The sequence below is a fragment of the Channa argus genome, chromosome 1 (genome assembly GCF_033026475.1).
Source record: "Channa argus isolate prfri chromosome 1, Channa argus male v1.0, whole genome shotgun sequence".
NCBI lineage: Eukaryota > Metazoa > Chordata > Actinopteri > Anabantiformes > Channidae > Channa > Channa argus.
In genome coordinates this window covers 2085453-2108664 of record NC_090197.1, presented here as the reverse complement: position 1 = coordinate 2108664, position 23212 = coordinate 2085453, and the positions used below count along the sequence as shown (strand labels likewise).

General features: G+C 42.4%; 1 protein-coding gene across 4 annotated transcripts in view; it reads left to right on the top strand.

Annotated features, from left to right (window-relative positions):
* LOC137128091 (glutamate receptor ionotropic, kainate 5-like) overlaps positions 1-23212 on the top strand; it is a 161444-nt gene that overhangs the window by 89168 nt on the left and 49064 nt on the right. For all 4 annotated transcript variants that reach the window (XM_067505916.1, XM_067505824.1, XM_067506079.1 and 1 more), the window contains exons 3-6: positions 5785-5943; positions 19057-19221; positions 20047-20144; positions 21299-21464. In XM_067505916.1, coding sequence (XP_067362017.1) covers positions 5835-5943; positions 19057-19221; positions 20047-20144; positions 21299-21464 — 538 coding nt within the window. In that variant the 5' untranslated portion in view covers positions 5785-5834. The remainder of the gene's footprint in view (positions 1-5784; positions 5944-19056; positions 19222-20046; positions 20145-21298; positions 21465-23212) is intronic.

The window sequence follows — 23212 nt, the reverse complement described above, 5'->3', positions numbered from 1 at the left end:
CACTCTGATTTGCACCATTTTGCTTCCTGTCGCCAGTTTTTTTTTTTTTAATCCCACGTCCCTCCTTCCTTCTTTCGCCTTCTTCCCTGGTGTGTTTTTTTTTTGTCGACAGAAATGTGTCATGTGTCAGCGTCTAAATGAGAGGATTACCATGTCATTATAGCGGTTTGAGTCAGCAACACACTGCTCTTCATGATGGCGTCGCTGAAAAACAAAATCTCCTTATCCCCTCGAGGGAGAGAAAACTAATATCCTATATTTAGGTGAGCATTAAGGGCCATTACTCAACAAAGTGCTTTATCTGGAGCGTTTCTCTTTTGTTGGGTGGAAACCTGTTTTCTCCTCATTATTGTACACATCCTTCACCTCAGCTCTGACTTTTCTGTTTTTTTTGCCCGAATGAGACAAAATAACAGCAGGACTGCTGTGCAGCAAGAACGTCCAAGCTTACGATATAACCTTTAAGGCACTGCTGTGATTGTGCAGCTGCAGGAGAAACAGAGGAGGCGTTTGGGACTGTGCAGATTAAAAGGTGTGTTTTCTAACCTTTGGTGTTGCTATAATGACTGAAGCGAACATGTTTCAGTTTAAAATGCTGGAGATTCTTTTGTCCTGCTGAGGTAAATCTCTAAAGCTGCTTTGTGAGCCACGATACAAAGCAGGCTTTTGGTGGTGGTGTGATTGTTGAAATGCAGGATGAACCGATAAAAACGGATCTGGCCACGCAGTCCGTTGTGGGCCATAAAATAACATTTCAGCCTGCAAATCGCAAGATTGTCACAGCCTTCTGAGGCCTGACTTACCAGGAGGCACACAAGTTTTTATTAGTTCTAACTGACAGGTGGGGAGTCCCAGGTGGAGGCGAGTGCACATTCTGGCCAGAGAAGCCAGATAGTTGTAAAGAGGAGTATTGAAGGATATCTACATCGAAATGGAATGACAGGCACTGAACACTCACCATTCCCTTCCCAGACAGTTTGACTCAAACTTTAACAGTTCACACTCTGACAGTTCACACTGAAGTAAAGCTGAGGGTGGGGGAAAATTCCACCTGTGGCCTCAATAAGCCTCAGTGCCTGCGATTACATGCACGTACTGAGGTATTCAAACAAATCAGCTTCTCCTGCAGACTTTGCACTAAGAATTAGGCAGCATTACCCCGTTAACAGTCTCTGCCTGCTGCCTTTTGTTGTGCACATAGTCAGTAGAAGATAGTCAATTATAAACCTGGTTGTGCACATATGTGGCAGAGAAATCGGTGTTGCCTCACAGAAATCTACTTGGGGAAGCCAGGTCTCCCTAATCCCTCACCCTGATTTCGGAAAGCAGCCTTCCGTTCAGCCGACTGTACCCTGGTTACTTGCATCAGTCCACAGAGGTAAAAAAACTAAAACTTTTCAACCTGTCAGTTAGAACCAAAGAGAACCCAAACCTCGTCAAGAACCTAAATAAAGTCCACTTGCTGCAGCAGCACCTATGGAGAAACCACAACATGTGTGGCTGAGAATCTCCACAGACATCTTCATGGTGGCGCAGCTTTGCAGTTTTAGACTTTTGTCAATTTAGTAATTTCTTTTGTCTCATTTTGTGTCTTTGTGGTTGAATTGTGCTTCATGTCTTCATCACACAGGAAGAGCTCAAAGACTTGCTGACATTAACAACTCAGCCTTTTTTTTCCTCAATTGCTCTACTCTACTTTGGTGTAGAGATTTAATCGATAAAAATATTTTTGTTGGCAGATAATCAGCCTTGAAAGAAAGACAGCTGAGAATCAGATAGAAAAATAAAGAAATGTCAACAACCACTTCAGACAAAGACTCTGGACTAGAGGCCTCTTGATGCCCCAGGACCCTGAGCCTTTGTCTGTCTCTGGTGTTTTTCCTGTGAACTGTCAAATTACCTGACATTCCTTGGTAAAAAAAACAAAATCTCTGAATTCTGTTCCGATTACTCAGATCAGCTCTCACTTACACGTCTTCTCTTTAGCCTCTTTATCGTCCACAAATATGATCTCACGTCCTCAGGAAAGTTTATTCAGTCTGTTGTCTCCACCGCTCTGACTCCGTGGGTCTTCACTTGTGAAGCAGATGAACCAGGACATTAAAGCCTTGTGCTCTGCTTGGAATGATTTAGCTAAATGTAAAATGAGATGGGATTGAAAGCAGTTAATGGAGTCGCGGCTGTGATTAGCCTCAAAGCTTCTGCAGGAAACCGTGGTGGCGGACGGTATCAGCAGGGTCCCGTCTGCTGAGCTCGCTAGCTGACATGATAGCACTTCCAGCAGGAAAGACCCTAATTAATTGTTAGCACCATTTGTTTATTTGTGCTGGCGGCCGTTTTTCATTTTCTGTCTCAGCTCATCATCACGTCTCTTTCTGTCCAACTTCCTGTCACTCAGATTTTTGCCTTCATATTTTCTCCATTCATGTTTTGTCACTTTACTCTCTCAATCTCTGTTTAGCTTTTCCTTCAGAAGTCTTGTTTTCATCGCCATCCAGTTTCTTTTGCTTTTCATCAAATTCTTTCTGCCTGTTTAATCCATGTGTGCCGTTGGTATAGCTGCTGTAAAACCACAGGTTGCTTTGCAGATTAATTTTAGAGGCATGGTTGTTCAGTTCAGGACTTCTCTGGGCTGCAGATGCTGAAAGTTTCCTAACTAGAACACATTGGTGTTGCGACACATGGATTAATCTGTTTCTCATGTGTAATTTTGATTTCCTCTTAGCACAAAGTTAAAGTTTGACATTGTGAGTATTATGATTTCTTCTCAAGAATGAGACAGGATCAATATCAGTTTCCTTTCTTTTTTTGTCTCAACAAGAATCTAAATATGTTCTATTTCCCAGCCTTTGTGCTCAAACACTTATCAGGTGTTCATTCACCTGTAGAGCAGAGCAAAAATGGTTTGCGAGGTTTTAGAAAAACAAAACCTATGAAACAGAGATTGTGTTTTTATAGGCACATCAATGCTCAAAGCAAATTCCATAATCCACAAAGCTAATTTGAAGCTAATGTGAAGCTTCAGCAGCTGGTCACATTAGGTGTGGATCCTCTGAAGTTAGTAGCTGTTTCTTAAATCACTCCCTATCACTGCGTAATGCATTTTGAATGTTGTGTACAGTAACTCCCACAATGCAATGCTTCATTTGCTTCACTACTTCATTTTAATCCATGGGAGCTGGGCTTTGAGCTACAGAACTAAACCTGCACAACACTGGAATCCATCTGCACTTGTAATCAACAATGGTAAAATAACAAGATGCCATGGCTCCATTCAACCAGAACATTTCTGCCTTTTCTTCACATCCACCCTTAGATGACAAACACAAAGGTTAGCATGCTCTTATTTTGAAATGGCAAAACGTTTTTCTTTAACAGAATAACTCTACACGTCCAGCTAATGTTTTTTGGTCATCAGAAATAACAAATATGGTCAAGCAGTGTGGGAAAAAGTGTGCATGCAAAAGTAAAACACTGAAAATGATATTGGTGGTTGACGTTTGCAAATTAAAAGCTAACTTTACTTTCTAAAAACTACATTTCTACTAGCTCAGTGTGGATTAATCATAATGTGGAAAGTAAGAGGACAAAAACTTTTGCAGCCGACTGTAATTATCAGTCAATTTAGCTGAAAGTGTTACATCATTATTATCCTGGTCTGTATCGCTCAGAAACCCCTGCGCCCCTGTCTCCTCTCTCATTGGTGGCTTTTATCTTTCACTCTCCATCTCTTGGCTTCTGCAGTTCGTGTCTCGCTCCCTCTGCCACGGAGCTCGTCCTGATCGACTCGGGCCAATTTAAATTCCATTTGGGAATCTCATTTAAATTCAGGCGGGACGCCTCATTGGCAGGGCAGAGATAAACACTCAGGGAAGGGTGAGTTAAACAAACCCAGAACGTGTTCTGGGAGGGAGGTAAGAGCAACAGAACTGTCCACCCCGAGATGAAACCATGCAGATGTTGCATCATGGGAAGCAAAAGTGTTGCGAGCTTGTGAGGAGCTCGGTATTTAAGTTAAGGCAAACATGCAAAGCGTGCACGCCCCCACTAATGAAACGTATCTTGCTTCAGTCGCGTTAATCTACTTTGAAGATTTGGACTCGTTTCATCATTCTCTCTCGCTCAGCCATTTTAAATCCACCATCTCTCTCTGTGCAACATGTGATACGCTCTGGATCCTGCACATGCACTTTTGTTCTCTAATATTTCCTCTTAAGCTACATCCTTCCTAATATTTCTTCCATCTGCTTCTTTCTGCCTTCTCCTTGTCTGTTTCTGTCCTCGTTTTTACATTTTTTCCTCCTCTCTTATCCCTTCAAGTTGAACTCCAAAGTAATGCGCTTCACCGCTGAGCCTCATCAGGTTACACATCCACTGTATCGTCTAATCTGTTAATAAGCACCGTGATTTAGTTGTTCTTCACACGTTTTGCTTCTGTTGTCACTTATTAAATGAGAAGGACATTATTACATCTCATTACTTGTTACCTGCTAACCCGTGTTGCCGCCTGTGAAAACTGAGCATAGTTGAAGCATAAATGTGTTCATCAGCACATTTAAAGCATGATTGCACAGGTACCTAACATACATGTACTGCAGGCTAAGGTTACACCCACATGTGTAGCTGGGATTTGTTAGTGCACCTCCCTTTAAAGAAATATGAGACCTGCACCATCTCATGCACTCGTTAGTTTGACTGAATTACTGAGATTATCACATTTCCCTGAATATTTCCTGCATAAAATGCTACAAAACATTAAAACCCTTTATTAAAAAGCCCAAAGGTGCTGCGGCATGTCAGACTTCTCAGCACAAAAACGACCCATTGCCTTAATCAAGCCTCCTGGTTTTTGAAAAAGAATCGACTTGAATTGGTTGAAACGTTCAGAAAGATGATGTTTGTTATTGAAGTCTTCGTGGGCGGTGGAGTCGTACTGGAGTGTATTATAGGTAGAAGTGGTACTAATGTTTCGCCACCCTATTTAAAATTGATGAATTTGTCAATGGTTCAATTCCTAGCTGCCTCATCAACAGCACTGTGCTGAGCAACACCTTCCAGCAGCAGACTGTGGATTCTCACCTTCTAGGTGTGAAATTGTGTGATCTGGGCCTTCACGAAAAAGAAAGGTGGGCTCTCAGAGAATCTTCGCTGAATAAATAAAGGAAGATAAATGCACCCAATTGGTTGTTACCTGCTAGGTGAACATCGACGGGCTGTTTTGGGTCATGGGAGTGTGTGTTCGCAAAAGTAATTCATGAGGTGCTGACAACTACGGTTTTCCCCTAAATACTTCATAACGCATCATTAAGCAGTTTCTGCCTTGTAGCACAAATACAATACAGGAACGAAGTCTGAATCCCTTTAATTCCTTTTCATCTTTTTACTATATGATGAAGGAACATTCTTTCCTTTACTCTTTTTGCCATTTAAACTTATGGGGATTAAGTGACAATGTGATACACTGTGTGCAGAGGTAGTGGAAATACACAAACCCAATATCCAAGTAAAAGTGCAAGTACCACAGTACTGCTAAGCAGATTATCTACAGTATATTTTACTCACAGTCCAAAAGTTAAAGTATTTCACTAAGAAAACAATAGTGATTTATTTGGTCATAATATATTTTTCTGTTAAAGCCACCAGGTGGTTGTGTTACTGTGTTGTCATTGATGTTTGGGCCAAGTTGTGGTTTTCTAAAGCAATGACCCTGTGAAGTGTGTATCTGCGGCGCAATCCGGACCGATTGTGTAACATGTAGTAAGGCTGTGGTGTCTTGTCGTGCAGGTGGCGGTACAGGAAGCCAGCAGACCATTCTCCATGAGGAGCAGTGGAAGATGCCGGCTCTGCCAGCACTGCTGCTGTCGATTTACATCGTCGTCTCTCTGCTGACCATGGCACCGCTCTCCTTCAGCCAGGCCAACACCCTCTCTGCCGTGCGAATGGGTGAGTACTGTCGCTGTGACGTGTGTTTGAGCACCACGCTGTCTGCGGGACAGACTGGAGTTATCAGTATCAGCCGTTCTTGGAGGGGCTGCCATTCATGGGACTCACAGGATTTATCCTGCTAAGTCTTTACTAAAGTCCTCACATATAACGTCTGTGCATCAGGAGCAGCTTCACATCTTTGGTTAATGACACAAACTTCCAGTAACAGTTTGACTGATTAGTCTTGAAAAGGAACTATGGACATGATACCTGTGATTGGTTTAGGCCTTGTGTTGATGTTCTGACCTTTGACCTCACTATGTACATTTTGGTGTTTGCATGGGACTAGTTGGTCCTGACTTTGGACCTTTGACCTTGATATTGACTTGAGACTCGTGGAGCTTGACTCGGGCTTAGTTTTTGTCTTGATGTGGAACCTTTTGGTTATGAAATCCACAATCTCGGTCCTAATTTGGGACATGACGCCCTTAATATATTTGTTAGACTTTTGCCTTAATTTTAAACTGTACTTAGTCCTTGAAGCTGACGCTTGACTTTGGCAGGAAGAGAAACTAACAAACTGCTTGGTCTCTCAGCAGCCTGTGTGAAGTGGGCTTTAAAAATATAACCCAAATTGTCACAATAGAAAGGTGCGTGGGGGGAGGATATGACAACACTTTAGCTACTTGTTACTCATCTATTTTATCAGGCTTTTTTATCTTGCTGCTTGTGTTTTCCTGTTGTTCTGTTTCTCCTCTCACCACCCACCACTATCTGTGTTTGCCGTCTTGATTCCTCTCTCTTTGCTGTGTTTGTATTTTTACGAGCCCCTGGAGGATTCCCTCTGTCTCTGCCGCTCGTTGGCTTGTTGCTTCCATTTCTTCTTCTCCCCTCCTCATTTCGTTTTTGCAAGCACAAACGCTGCTCTGCTCAAACCGGATCAGGGAGCGTCGCCGCGACATCCCTTCCGGATTCACAGCGAGGTCTGAGCCTCAATTTGCTATCAGCTCCTCGTACTTCCCCCTCCCCATCACACCCCGCAGAGGAAGATTACCTCCAATAAAAACAGAGCCTTAATGTTCAGCTCACTCCTCACACTAGATAAAACCTTCCTGTTCCTCGTTCAACTCTGAGAGGCCCAGAGTTCAAATCCCTGCTGCACAACTCAAAGGCACTTGTGTGCACACTGTCATGGCAACCGGATCGCTTGGCAATGTGTGATGGTTTACCTTTCACGCTGCTATTAATAATTACTGACACATTCAAACACTTTCACTTTCACAGATGATGTGGAGAAGAAAAGGTGAAATGCGTCTTCACCCTAGTAAAAGGATAAGGCCCATAAAAAGGTCCAAACCAACGTGTCAACACATTCTGGCTTTTCTACCACCTGGGACTCACTGGTTTCACTCATTAATATGTGAAATAATATTGTAAAAAGGGTCATTTATTTTCTGTAACACCTGCTCGCTCTGGTTTTGTAGTAAATCATCAGGAGGAAATACCGTTCTGCGATTGTTGGGGACTATTTTCTGTGACAGAATAAACCAAATCTGTTCTCTAATGAGGTTTAGCAGGTGAGGGACTGCGGGACACTGCAATGAAGTAAGCAGCAGAATATCTTTGTAGAAGAAGTAAAAGAGCCGTGTCAGCAGCTTTTCTTTGGTCGTTGGTGCAAATTTTAAAATTGGTGGTTGTGTTTTTGGCGTCATTGGCACCGTTCTGGTTTAGTCAGTGTTAGCAGGTGCAGCTCCTCGGACGATCCCGGTGCATCAGCGTCGACAGAAATGGGAACAGTTGGCTTTAACGCTTATAGAAGCTCCTAGATGTGGAGCTCGAAATCTCCTCTTTCACAGTAGCAGCGCTCGCACCCCTGAATCGTCCCACCCACTGAATGCAGCAGCAACAACGGTGAAAAGTGAACAGGCTGCGGTCACAATAAGCCCAGAATTACAAAAGGCCTTTGCAGGACGTGGAAAACCAACCTCCTCAAATCCAAAAACACGTATAAATAAATACAAGAATTTCTCCAAGATAAAAAATATAAATAACATAAAATCCACTTCTTGTTCTGAGTTTGTGAAAGAAACAAACGGAGCGTCTGCAGTTTGTTTAAATTCAGCCTCTGACTGCTTTCAGGTGCATGAAACTTTCCTTTTAGATGCACTTCTCTCTTCAGGTGCTGGAAAATCTAATTTAGTTCCACTCCAACACACTATGCTATAACCAAATTTTCAAGGTTCCTGATTCTGAGGCTGGGAAATAAAAAGGACTGTGAGAAGTGGTTTTGCCATTCAAAGACTCAAGCTGCGCTGGGACACGACAAGGGGTCAAATGCTGGTGCAGTTGGTGCTGCGATGGAGAGTGGAGGGAAGATTTAGCTGCTGACATGTCAGGGAACGACCAGGAGGCAGCAGCGCAGTATCAGGAGGTTGGTGAAAACTACCTGAAGAAAAGGTGAAACGCGCCCGCACGTGATGAGTGAGAGAAAAAACTGCTTCAGCTTAAAGTCCGCATGGAAAAGGCAGCACCTCAGCTGGTCGACAATAAGCCACATTTACAGGAGCACGACAACATCTGAAATATTCCCTCAGACAAGGTTCGGGTTTCAAATCCCCGTCAGCCTCGCGTACGAATTCGAGCCTCCGAGCAATAACAGCAGCACACGAGCTGTAATCAAATCACAAAACGAGAACGACTCCGCTCTAATTATCCAACACACACGTTTAACGAGCACATTCATTGCTGCCACGCTGAGAAACGACCCACATCACGTCAGGCGACTGTAATTTGGTGCTGCCGGTCTCCAGCCGAGCCCCCACACCGGCTCACAGGTTAACAAATCCCAGGTACGCTGCCAATTAGTGAGGAGAGAAGCTGACGAGCAGACGCCATCTGGAGCGTGTGTATCAGTTATCACTGCGGATTCTGGTGAGTTCAGACTCAGACGGAGACAAACGTTTGCTGCTGACTGATAAAATGCCAACATGTCTGCAATGTCTATTATTTAAATGGATGGAACATGAGAACTGGATCAAAATGTGGCGCGTCCACGGTTCCACCTTGCAGCCTTCGCTCCATCCTACCACGCCCCCCCCCCCCGGGTTTCATCCCGTCCCATCATCTATCACCTTTCATATTCAGCAGAAGTTACTCCGATCTCCAATAAACTCTTCTGTCAAAATGTGAGTGTGTGGTCCGTGTGTGGTGTGGGCTGATGAATCATGCATTTTGGTGAAGGTTCTTTTGTTCTGGAAAGCGTTTAAATGAACTTTTGTTTGCTGTAGAGAGCAAACTTGAGATGTTATAATGTTGGTTTGATGATAATAAACTGTCCGTCAATATAAAAAATAAATACATTTATGATTTATGGAAATGAACTGTGATTAACAAGATCCGTGATGCCAAAATTGAAAGCGTTTTTGAGGTTAAGTTCCTTGGGTTAGTGATATATGATAAATTAACATGGAGACAACGAATATTGATTATATGAAAATAAAATATTAAAAACATTAGCAATTATGTGTAAATCCAATGAGCTGTTCTGCCTTATGGTATTGTGTAGAATTGTGGGAATCAACTTGTAAAACAGCTATTTATTCAATAATGGTGTCACTAAAATGAGCCCTTCATCTCAGAAATATGGCTGGTTATTATGATCATACAAACATGACGTCAGATATTTTGAAATTCAGTGATTTGGTTTGTTTTAAATGTGCAGGGCAGAAACGGGTCATTGCCAGATACAGTACAAAGCTAAAAGCGGGTTAAAGGGAGATTATTCCTGTCGCTGGGGTTCGACTGATGTTGACTTGAACTTACGAATGTGGAACTTGTTGTTGATTTTTAATGGTTCTTAAGGCCTTTTATGAAAGTTATACATTCAGTGGTTCTTTATAAATATAATTTTGGAGGTTAACTGAATTTAGGATTCTATGTAAGATAGGCAATTATTCTTTCAGTCAATATATATTAATTATTTTTAATTACTTTTTAGAATATATCTATTCATTATTACTGTGAAATCAGTGGGTGTGTCTATGGTGTGTGATGACACTTAACACCTACACATTAACTTGAGTCTCAATTTTTCAGAAACATGACAACATTGGGACGGGATCTTCAGCAGGCCACTGCCCTCCTGCTGGTTTCTATCGTCTGCTATTTTGGTTCTAAGAGCTTCTGGTGTCTTTCCCACGTATGCTGCATGAACGCTGGGTCACGAAAATGACCTTATGTGGAACAGTTCTCTTCATTTTCCTTTTTGATGTGAAGATAACTACTTTTTATTCTGACCTTTTACTCTTACCTTTGCTAAAAATGCTTCGTGGGCCAGCTTGTGTCATTTGATCAATGCAAAACCTGTTTGGCCACTATTTCCTGCACTGCATAGAGACTTCACACCAGTTTAGCATTTGAATCCTTTCATAAATTCAGTGATGTGCAGGACATTTGATGAAGGTGAAGAATGTGTTCAGACACATCAAGTAGTTGGGGTTAGGTAAATGTGATGCTCTGGCTTCTTTTAATGAATGTAGAGCCTCAGTTATTCCAAAATACGTTTAGTCATGATGTTTTCTCCTCACATTAGCACTTTAGACGCATAGGGACATAATCTTCAGTCATGCTAATAGCTGCTAATGTAGCCTGGATCCTGAATCCTGCAGGAGAGATGAGGAGCAGCTGCAGTTGCGTTATATCCAGCCTCCGCACTGATGCGAAATTGTGACTTAATGTGCTGAAAGTCAAAGGGAAAATATAAAGATAAATGTTTGAAGTCACATCATGCAGATACTTTCTCCTCTGGCAGGATTAAAAGTCAAGTCAAGTTCATAAATATTGTAGAGAAGGATTTTAATTCAGCAGCATCAGTGTCCTTCAGCTGTGGCTAAAAACCTCCATGAATTATTCCAACCCGCGCTATCAGTCACTCTGAAGGAATCGTTAGCTTATGTTCATCATTAAATATCTCTAAACTACAGGGGGGCCGCTGTGTAAAAGGTAGTTTGTCATCACAGCACTACTGCAGGAGTTCTCCTTTCAACTAACAGCACATTTTTCAAATTCTGTCTCCAAGTCATTTTATAAGTCAACTTGTCAGTTCTTATTTCCAAAGGCAAATGTCTCATTTTGGAGGGAAACTCAAGTGGAATGTAAATGTCAGACGTTTAGAGGATGAAATGGTGGTTTCTACCTTCTCACCTGTGAGAGATCAGCTCCATGGCAAAGGTCAGGAACACTGCAGGTACACGCAAAGCAAAAAAATAAAACTAGATTAAAGCAGAGAGAGATCCACCGGAGAAATGAGGAGTAAACAGATCATTCGCTGGCCTGGAGCTTTATAACAAAGTGTGTCTGCTAAATGACTCTCGAGCACAACTGCAGGGTTTGTTTCAGACGTGAAACATGAAACAGAAAGTAGAAAGAAACTATTAACGTGAATGTGAAGGAAAATCCCAGTTAGACACTGGAAATACAGCTGATTATTAGAAGTGTTCGAAAAGAAAATGTTGATATTAAAAAAAAGAACTTTCCCACCCAGTTTGATCAATTGTTGGGATACTGCAGCCAGTAAATGGCCAGTAAGCAGAACTCAGCATAAAGACTCACGTTCATCTGGTTTGTTTAATAACAGTCACTTTGTATGTTTGGGACATTTTCTTTGTCAGCTGCAACAAAACCACTCACTTCACTTTGTTGCCCAGATCTACATAAGTGACATGGTGGGAAGGTGGCTTTGGTCAGAAGGTTGTCCACTAATTTCAGGGTTGTTCGATCCCCAGTTGCTTCAGTTACATGTAGAATAATTCTGGGACAAGACCCAGTTAAAGAAATTAAGGTCATATCTCACCAATATACCAAAAAACTACCAGTCCACATTTATGTCGTCTGATATTATTTTCCGTCCTCAACACTTTGCTGGGGTTTAACCTCTCACTACCGTAGTTTTGGGAAATTATTGTAGTTTGGCTCAAAGGATAATTTACTATAGTCACTATAAAGATGCTTCAGCCGTTGAGTTAGTTTTTGCTCTGCAGTCTCGTTCGTTGATGTCATAAACTACTACACATACATCAGCCTGACACACTGCTCCCGTGGATCTGCAGTTCACTGACCGAAGCACCAAACTGGAGCATATAATATTAGGTTTGTTTAGAGAGCAAAGAATGGATTAGAAAGGTCACCGGTTACATATGTAATAGGACGCTTGATTGTGTTCTGCTGCTGCCCGTCTTACAAGTCGGTCTCAAATGCCACTGGTTTGGCCAGTGTTTGATGTAAACCGATGCTCCATACACATTAAAATGATGAACGGATGACAAGTTCGTCCTGAGGAGAGTGTGTCACACACATTTCATCACAATCTACCCAACAATTGCGGAGGGATTTCAGTCTGCACCGCAGTGATGGATCATCGGGCTGTGCCATCCCTGCTCCAACATGGGTCCAGACCAGTCTTCAAAACATTACAACACACGTCTGGACTCACATAAAAACACGGAAGAAGAAATAACAGAGATCCCACAGCTCTTTCAAAGACAACAAGAAGAGTATCCTTCAGGGAACACATTGCACCTCGCCGCCTAAACAAAATCTAATATCATCAGGTCGGCTGCCGTGAGAACAAAAATCAATAAATCTGTAAAGCGGGGACAACTACACCGAGGCGTCTTGTCCGCCTCTGAAAGGACAGCAGCTTCCAGAGGATTGCAGAACTGTGATTTCACCCTCAAGCCTGCAAAGCAGATCATTTTTTTCAATCTGCTTTTTGTCTTGTATTGTAGGATCTGTCAACCTAAGTGCAGACTTCTGCCCTCATGTCAGAAAACGCAAACTCCACAAGGGACTGAAAAACCTGTTAGTCTAGTTTTTGTCAAGTTTCACCACCTCCAGGGGTGAAATACAATTCCTCATCACAACTGCTTGAGGTTGAAAAAAAAAGACTTTTAATGTTGTGTTTCAGGTTAAATTCAGGGCTAAACATGCAGCAGCGGTTCCACTCGCTCTACAAGCTTTTTACATAAACACAAGGTGACGTTTGTGCACTGGCGGGTTGGAAGACGGGAGTCAAGGTGTTTCACCACCGGGGTAAAAGTTGAAACAGCATAATTCGATATTAAATCTGAGCGGAGCTTCTCTTCTCGCAGCTCAGCGACGGTAAACAGAGCTGTCAGCAGGTAATTCACAGGAAACACAAAGACGGAGAGAGAACGAGTGGATGTCAAAGTGCAGCAAATGAGGTCAGAGCAGGAGTTTGTTCCTCTGCATGACACAGTGTATGTGAATAGACGTGATAAAGGAGCCTGATGCGTCCTGAGGTCTTGTTTCCTTAACAGAGCTTGTCGGTGAACATTTGTAACAGGAAGTGCTGTGAAGAAGTGAAACATGTTCCTATTCACGGATAAAGGCTTAAAAGTTGAGCCAGACGTGTCATTTTTGAATTTCTTTAAATGTTTTTATCGTCACTTTAAAAAGACAATTTGTGCAAATGCAGAATTACAAACAGATTAGCTGCACTTTGTAATATAACCCCCCATAACCTGAAACACTCACACGAGAACTTAAAAATAGACCATAATAATAAAAGTAGTGGCCATAAACACATGGATAAAAATAAATACATAAATATACAGAACTGGATTCGAAAGGAAAGACACACACACACACACACTTTGAAGTTGGTTGTAGCTGTTTGGCTCATCCTGTTAGGTCATTGTTAGCAGTGATTCCATTTGTATTGTTATGATCAGACCATCTGTTCACACATTACTTGGATACTTTCATCCTTCAGGAAATTAGAAAAGAGGCCCCATATTTTCAACAACTTATTAAGCTTGTTTTTTTGTCAAATAACTTCATTTTCCAGCGATAAATAGATCTGCAAAACAGGCAGAGATTTTTTTCATCTTTTGACATTATCAGGAAACATATCTAAGATACACAGCTTGGGATCTATGGACTAACAAGCTGTAACACATGTTTCCAAAAAGTAGTAATAGGTGGAAAATCACACAAATTATGTAACAAAGTTGCTTTTTACATTTTATACATGTATCTGCAATATTGGGATTAAAATAATGTAACCACACGCTGGAAAGGAAAACACCTTCACCACTTCAGGAACAAAACACAGCAAAACGTCAAAACACAACCAAACGTGGCAAAAGGACAATGTTCCTGGGAAGCAGCATCTTTGGCTCTAAACACTTCAAAAGTGCAAACACAGCAGTAGGCTTGGAGTTGGGCATAAAAACATCAGTGGTAGGTCAGGTTATGATAGGACACTAAAAAAGATCATGTCCTGCCTTAAACGTCTCAGGTGACGTGCATCATGTAGCAGTTCTTTCACACTGCAGTTGAACTGTTAGCAGCTGTTACAGATGATTTACTCGAGAATCGCCGTGATGTCGCAGAATATGCAGGTTCAGCTCGGTCGTAAGGTGCAGACACTGTTGAATATATAAAATCTGCACAAACTGGTGGAATCGATCTCTTTGTAGGTTCCTGCTAGTCATCGTGTGTTCCTGCCTTAAAGGGCGACAGACCCCACTGCATTAAAAAACCAAGAAGTTAAGACTGAAAGTGGATAAAAAACTTTCTTTGAGATCAACTTTTTAAAAAATACAAAGAAAGGAGAAAGACAAAAACAAAAAAAGGGGGGGGATGGGAACCATTCTACCAGAAGCTGCCCCTACAGGCTGAAAGACATGTGACAACTTGGTGGCTACTGTCAGGCCCATATCATGTGGATGAAGGTGCCATACATGATTAATAAGAGAGAATCCAAAAACCTTTCCAACGTTTTACCAGCGTGACAGTGCATCTCAGCCCTACCTGCTTCTTTTCTCTTTTCCAAAATATCCCCCAAACTCTACAGTCACTTTCCCAGGGTTTCAGCTTTAATCTGTACTTCTTATGAAGATGACATATTCAAATTCCCCAGAGGATGATTCCCTGTAAGCGTTGCATCGTACAGTGTATTTAAAGCACTGAACCACATTCGATTAGCAGCATGTAAACGGGGGCTCGATTCCAGTGTCAGATATTTTTTACTGATCATCGTACGCAGACGTTTGTGTTCTCAATGTTTGTTTTTCATGTAAATGATATTTTACCTTAACATTACCCTGAAGCTGATCGAACTAACTCTCTGACAGGGCAAGATGTGTCAGACTCACCCAAGCCAACCTGTCCTACCTGAGTTCCATATTCTGATATTTACTATTCAATTACCTTCATTTAAATAAATTAAACGATATTCATAAAGCACCAGACACTAATTAAGTTAACACTTTACACATTTATACAGAAAAACCAACAAATCCCCCTTGAGCAGCATTGAGGCGACGGTGTAGAAGAAAAACTCCCTTTAACAGACAAAAACCTCCAACAGAGCTGGTTTCAGGTTTATTCTGTGCAATATCGAGATGTTTGGGAAGGCATCAGTGTCAAATGTGAGCTTTTTGGTTTTTTGAAGACACTAGTCTCCGTCACCTTCCTCTTACTATTTAGGACCTGGTGTCTTTTAATCTGCTTTCCTGTTTGCCACCTAAAGGCTGAGCAGAAAAACACTTAACAGTAAAAGTCCGGTGTTATCGCAGCTTTACCACATTCTCTGTGGGGAACAGTAGGAGAGAAGTCACTTTCAGGAAAACGGAGGGAAATGGTAAAACGTTTGTTCACTGTGCTGCTTTGCTTAAATGGAAGACGATGATGACTCGAGCCTGTTCCTGGTTTGCAGCTGCTTATGTCTCTTAGAAGTTAAATATTCATGAGCGGCGAGCTGATGTCATGCGTGGCTGCACAGAGCTTCTCACATTACACAAAAACACCAGGAGACGAGAGGACGGCTCCATTCCACAAAGTTAGAGTTCAAGTGTTTGACCCTGTGTGATTACTTCTCTTCATCTTAATCTGTCTCTGTCCAGCCGCCGAGTGAGTGTGTGTGTGTGTGTGTGTGGTCTCGGTGACCCAGAGAAGCAGATAGTGTGCACACAGAGATAGTCTGCACACTGCTGAGGCTGCTGAGAAACACTCTTTATCTCCTTACTTATCTTCATCCTCCTCCTACCTCTGCTCTGTCCCCCTGAGCTCTGGCACTTCGAGATAGATACTCAGCTGAAGTGTATTTTTTTTTTTTCACTTAGACACCAACAAACATCAGATGGAGTTTTCTAACCAAAGGGGGACGAGCTGCGGTTTAGGAGAAAAGATGCTGCCCCAAGGCCGAAAGCATATTGTTAATTCAGGAGTCATCCAAAAGTGTGTCAGCAGAGCCACCGGATAATAATAATAATAATGAGAATATGTCATTAATCTACCAAAGTGTCAGCGACTGTGAAAACATCAGTAATATCAGACAATAGGTTTCTTGCCATGATGTCGTTACTGTAAGTTTAGATTCTGCACTGGGTTCATTAACTTTTAAACACAAACACACTTCCCCTCACCTTTACCTTTGTTTGAGGTTTATTTGTGAGGCAAGAAGCAGTGAAGAAAGGAGACAGGAAACTTTAACCGAAGGCTTTTTGGTGCCTAACCTTTACCTAAACCGGACGGTGGTGTTGAGCTTTATTAGCTTTCTATCTGTCACCTCCTTGAGGCAGCATAACCCAACCACACACTATCGTCTCTGCAGTTTGGTTGCGTAGGAACTGAATATTTTGGAGACAGGATTAGAAAGAAATACTACTACAATATATAATTTGCATTGTCATTAGATTCAGCACGTTTGAGGAACGAACCAACCAAAGAGTGTGAAGTCAGGAAGCAGTTTAGCATTAGACTGAAAGTTGTTTGAAATAACGGCTCAAATATGGAGCTGGATTGCGTGAAGGTGCAAAGCCCCTGAACAATCTGCACAGTCGCCGTCACAGATGACAAGCAGATGCTCACACACTAACAGACAGATGTAGGCAGATGTTAAAATGACTCTATGCAGCCCAGTGTTTGTCTTCTTCTTTAAGTGTCTTAATTGCTGCTAGTTTCATTCTACTGATGGTGATGATTTCTATACTGAAGAAATCACATACAGACTCAGATCTGCAGGCCTTGGCTTTTCTCTCCTCGGTGGAGCTCGCAACAATTCAGATAACTCACCATGAACCATCTGCTTCTTTGTCTTTTCCTAAACTGAAAAAAAAACCTCTGTGAGGAAGGACACAATAAATTGCCTCCTAGTTTGCCCTGAGATGCGTTAATTATTTAAGAAACACAAATCAAATTCAGAAAAATCCCCCGGCAGCAGCTGCAGCAGCAGACTTTCTGCTTGTTACCGAGTCTCAGCATCACGTTCTCTTTGATTTTCAGCCTTGTCTTTGCTCTTCTGCATTTCAGCTCGGAGAATCTATCTTAAGGCTCATAATCCAGCCCTAAACTGAAATTCTGCTTTCGTTGGGCTGCAGCCGACATTATTTACCTCTCGGTGTTAACACATAAGGCGTCTGTGAAGCACTTCCCTTTTAATAAACTACCTTTCTGCTCTCCCTGATGCTTCTACACCTGTAATCTCTGTGCTCTTGCTGTTTGCTGGGGAGGGGGCAATAAAAATAAACTTGGCAGGTGTGGCTGTACACAGTCAGTGGCTGCTGCACTTCTTTACAGTAGAGGTGCAAATAGAAATGATGACGAGTCCTTTTTAGTTCATTTTCTGCAGCTGCTGTGCTCCACTTCCTGTTTAGGTCCAAGGACGTGGTGATGTTTGGTCTTCTCACGAGATCCAGCCATTACTGCCTTATTTACTCCGCGAGTCAGGCAGTGGTGTGAACCTTTATAACAGACTTCAGAGCAGTTGATGCCAGAGATGTAATATTGTATAGTTTGGTTACCGGCTAAAAACTCTAAATATGAAAACCTGAAAAGAAGAGAACATTTTTATAATTTTGCCCTGAAATATATTTTTCATGAGGTACATGTATTTAGTTGGATTCACTACCATACAGTAACAGCACCTGCACCAACTGACAAAATCCACCTGTGTATTTTTTAGTTCCACCTTTCAGTTTGGAGTTTGCATTTCCTCCCCATGTGTTGCTTTCCTCTGGACACTGCACTGAACGTTGATCCATTTTGTTTGTGGGAAAAATATTACACGCGAGTCTGTAGGAGAATCTGACACTGTGGAACTAAAACAGAACTAATGTAAAACAGCCGGTCGTGTAAAAGGAGCCAGTGATGATCAAATGTTAACTGTTCATGTAAGAGTGAGCTGTGATCAGAGCAGCTGTACTGTGACAGAAATAAGGTGCTAAAAGAAAAACCATCTTTGTGAAGCAAAGCGCTCCATGACATGAACATGTGAGGAGGTGACGACCGAGACATAAGAGAATATTAGAGAAGATTCCAGCTGCAGTCTATGTTACACTGTCAGGTGGTGGAACAGAGGATGAGGCTGTCTGACTCTATGAAGACACGTCCTTGATGATGGGAGCTTCTGTGTCTTCTCGTCTCGGGTTCTCGTTGCCTATAAGCCGATGTTTGACATACAGGCTGTTGACCAGATCCTGTTTATCAGATCTGGGCCGTGCGAGGTCAACAGCGAGGTTATATGTCGGCCGAGAGCAAACCAAAGAAAGCCACATCTTTGATAAAGGTCCATGTTCGATTTGGATCATTAGAAGACATGAGACAGGCACATCGAGTTCAGGTGCTATGTCCAGAAAAAGAAAAAGCCAGTTTAATAGTTTAAGACATTTTTCACATTAACATGTTGGCCACTTCTCCACGTCTTGAGCTATTTGGACTATTTGGACTAAAATTCATAAAGTATCTGCTGATCGATGTAAAGACGTGGAGGTGAAGAAGCTGCTGTCTCTAAATGTGACAATCTAAATCCTAAAAGCACCTCTCGGGAAATGAATGACCACAATGATAAGGTGACAGAAACTCAATTTCTTATTAACTGAATCAATTTCATTATCTTGGAAGAATTTTAAATGCATGTAAATGAGGCCACTATAGTTTTTAAATCACATTGTGTGTTTCCCTCCTGTGCAGGACTTCAACTCTGGATCATGTGGAAAATACATTTATACCTAAGAGAATCACTTCAATGGGTCTAAAAATGTCTATTTAAGCATAAAAATATGTTTTGTTTATGTTTCTCATCTTGGTTTCTTTCCCTCTCTCCAGCGGCCATCTTGGATGACCAGTCAGTGTGTGGTCGTGGTGAGCGTCTGGCACTGGCCCTGGCGAGGGAGAACATCAACAGTATGATGGAGGGGGCCTCCCAGGCGAGGGTGGAGGTGGACGTATACGAGCTGCAGAAAGACTCCCAGTATGACACCACTGACACGAGTAAGCCTCTGTCCTTTACCTTGTTTCTTCTCTGTCCTTTTTATCCACCGTAAAGTGTGGCGGGAAGCCTTCCCTCACGTCCCCGTGACATTTCCAGTGAACCTAAGAACGAAGCAGAGCAATAAAGCCGCAACTTGTACTTAACAATGAGCTGAATAATGGAGCAGCTGCACTTTAAGCTCCGCACACTTTCTGTGCCGCGCACCAGGAGGCACACGAGTCATGTGTGAAGGGAAACATGCTGAAAAATGGCCGAACGACTACAAATACATGTGTCACAGTAGAAAAAACAGAAATATCAGCACGTGCAGCAGCAGGAGCCTGTTTTCTCAGTGATTACAACCTACAACAGAGAAAGAATTGTTAATAATTTAAACCAGTGCTTGTCACCATATCTGCACCAACACCTGCTGAAGATGTATTGATTCTGATCTGCCAGCAGTTTAATAAGAAACATCCTGATGTTCCCGGGTGGATCGTATTGTCTGTTTGAGAGGGAAACTGCTCACTGGTCAACACAATACTATTGTTTAATAAGCCCAATGTTAAATATACAAAAAAAAAAACACCTTCATGCTCACAATGATTGACGGGTTTCAGTACCTGAGGTGTATGAGGCCATGTAGCCGTGGAGCAGTCAGAGCTGACTGTTCACAGATATGATGGATTCATATGAACAGTCCTGCACGTATTCAGGCTGCAAACAGCCCCAACAACACAACACAAATCAGGTCTCTGAGTTTGGCCTCTCAGGTTTTCTACATGACGCCTGTCCAAATCCTGTGAGGATAAAAACTTTGTTTCTGCTTCTGCTTCTTACCTCAGTGTGTCAGATCCTGCCAAAGGGCGTGGTCTCTGTCATCGGACCCGCCTCCAGCCCCGCGTCCGGGTCCACCATCAGTCACATCTGTGGGGAGAAGGAGGTAAGTGACATGTGCAACAGAAAGCTCCCAGTTACATCAGCTGACAGCGAGCAACAAGTAGTATTTCATTAACGCTTCCACTCGCGCCCCTGAGGCAGCAGGTGTCACAGCCTCTTTATAGGTTTTTAAAGGCTTTAACTTCTGTTTTCCTGCCTGAGTGACTCCGCATCAGTTGGGTCCATCTCTATCTCCCTCTAAGCCTCCAGCCATCTTCGTATCCTTTTCCTGTTGCCTGACAGGGATCATTTTATTGGATTCTCAGCTCGGATTTAAAATAAGCTTTGCAGATCAGAGCGAGGCCCAGCTGAGCTAATTACGCTTCCCCGTTTCAAACCTCTGCAGGTGTGAACTGGGGGGAAATCACTAAGCGTCCAATCACAAAGGACATTTGGCCTCTGACCTGATTCTTATTCATTAGTGATGTGATTAATTTTTCAGTTCCTCATTAATTTGTCAGTTTAAAGCTGCAGAGCTGTGGTCCGGTTGGTTAAGCAGTCGTGGTTTGACTTCTTAAGCCTCATTTAACTAACCACACGTCAAACTGCTCCTGGACAAAACACAGTCGGTCCCAGGACCTTTACTTGAGTTCTAATTACAGCAAAGTAAATCCCATCAGTTTGTTTGTTGATTCTGTTTGTGGAGGAGCGGCTCTGTCCAGGTTCCTCCACCTCAAAGACGGCTTCTTCTTTATTGTCTGGGTCCCTACAGTCCAATATCCTCCAAGTGGACGGGAACACGGGTTTTCTGTGTGATTTCTGCATGAAACACTTTTCTAATTTCACTGATGATCGAGGCTTTGCTCCATGTTTCAGATTTTCTTTTTGAAGCTGAACAAAGACTCTATTATCAGCCAGCGTCTGATTAAAACTTTCATTTCTCGCTCTCTGAACTAAAGCCTGTATGCTTGGTTGGGTTTTTTGGATGTCATCACCTGCTGTCCTCTTCCCTTATTCTTTTTCTTCTTATTTTGGTTCATTTTGTTTTGGGTTCATTTCCCCTCTTTTTCTTATCTTTCAAATCCTTTGTTCTTTATTTAGTTTTACTGTTTCGTCTCCTCTACATTTTCCTTTGGAACCTCCTGAACTGGCACTGTTTACTTACTTTCCCTTGTTAATATCCTACTAACTGTTCGTCCTCCTGCCTTCGCCCCTCAGATCCCTCATGTGAAGATCGGTCCGGAGGAAACCCTGAAGCTTCCGTACCTTCGCTTCGCCTCGGTGACACTCTACCCAAGTAACGAGGACCTGAGTTTGGCCATCGGCTCCATCCTGCGCTCCTTTGGCTACCCGGCGGCCAGCCTCATCTGTGCCAAAGCAGAGTGTGAGTCTGTGTGTGTGGTTGTGTGGCTTCCCATCCCTCATTTCTCCGCTTATTTCCTGCGTTTCATGTCTACGGTGCTGCTGATGTGATTTCACAGCAGCTGTAGCTTTACCGCTGCGCAGTCTGTTGACTTTATGAGCTGAAGTCATGCTCCTGGTTGATTATTCATGTTTATTTGGAGTTGTGATACTTCTAGAAGTGCCGAGCACTGTGCTGTACTGCAGTTGGGTCATGCAAACGGACATGCAGGGTTGTGCTGTGTTCATATTATGAATAAATAACTAACCTGTGATGGTAAAATCAGAGGAACCATACTTTCATACAACACACTGTTGAGTTTTTCTGCCCTGACGAATGTTAAAATGTGCAGCACGTTATGTGTGTTGGTGTTTTATTGTCTACGACCACCGACCAAAAGAACCAGACTCAGTGTGGTTTTGTTCCCTAAGTGTGGATGATGAATGGTTAACACAAAGCATTGTTTTCCCTTTTTGTCTTTTTCTTTTAAAGTGTAGAACAGTGTGAAATTTGAAACTGTTGTCAGGGAAAACTGACAACTCTTCATTCATCACAAGTTTTTTTAAAATTCTTTTGAGAAGGAGAGTCTGAAACGTGTACTAGAGGAAAACGGCAAATGTCAGATCGGCGCTGGGCATCCACACGTATCAGTGTCATGATGTTTTGACAGTGTTCATTATTTTATTCTGAGTGATTTCTGCCTGTTGTTAGAGTTTGAAACTGTAAATATTTTAGCATTTGCTGATTTGAGCGTCATCAATGGGCATCGGTTAAGAAGGCCAGTAGGTTTATTTGGAATGATACAAGTGGTGACTTCGGACCTGAGTAACCCTGATAAAATGCTTAGTGTAACATCACTGTCGTCCCCTTGTACTATTATAACCAGAGCCAACATCTGGTGCATAATAACCTGCTACTGTGGTTCTGGTAGGTAGAGTAATGACCTACTAAGCCATGTTTATAGGCTGATAAGGCCAAAACATTCACACCAGGTGGTTATTGCCAGATGTTTCTATTGACTGTGACCTTCCTGTTATCACCATAATCAGTCCCAACGTTGCATTAGAAAACAAATCCAGCAACAAAATGTCCTCAGCCTATTCATACTCCCCAGAGGACGAATCATTTCAGGCACATTAGGAGCTTTTCTCCTTTATTTTCTGCCTTTAATAAAGAGAATTTCACGTTTCCATTCCTTTATCTCCTCCTTAAAAGAAACAAATCTATAAATCCTATGATATGAATTCGTCCTCTGAGTCGCAGTGAATCTACTCTCTCTGAAATTTCTGCATGAGACGTTTTTCTAATTTTACTGATGATCAGTTTTTTCCAGAATACAATTACCTTCTCTGAAATGGAACAGCAAGGCACAGTTGGGATCCTAAAAAACGGTTTTCAGCCATGTATTTAATTCATAAATCGATCACCTGGTCGAGCCAGTTTAACATTCAGTCAGTCTCCATGTGTATCAGTCAGTTTGTGGATTAGCAGAGTCCTCAGACTAGATTAGAGCGTCTCTGATGAACTGGATTATTGAGTGTAAGCGGTGTAAAGATGCTCTGATTTATTTATTCTCTCTCTCTCAGTCTTAAGCCTTATCCTCTGCCTGGCAGCGTTTAACAGACCTGTATTGTTGTGGGCCAGTTAAACCCAGTAGCCCCACCAACGCCATTAGTCGAGGCACGAGCGCTGCCTCTGTCAGGAAGCGACGAGGAAACAGGACGGCCGGC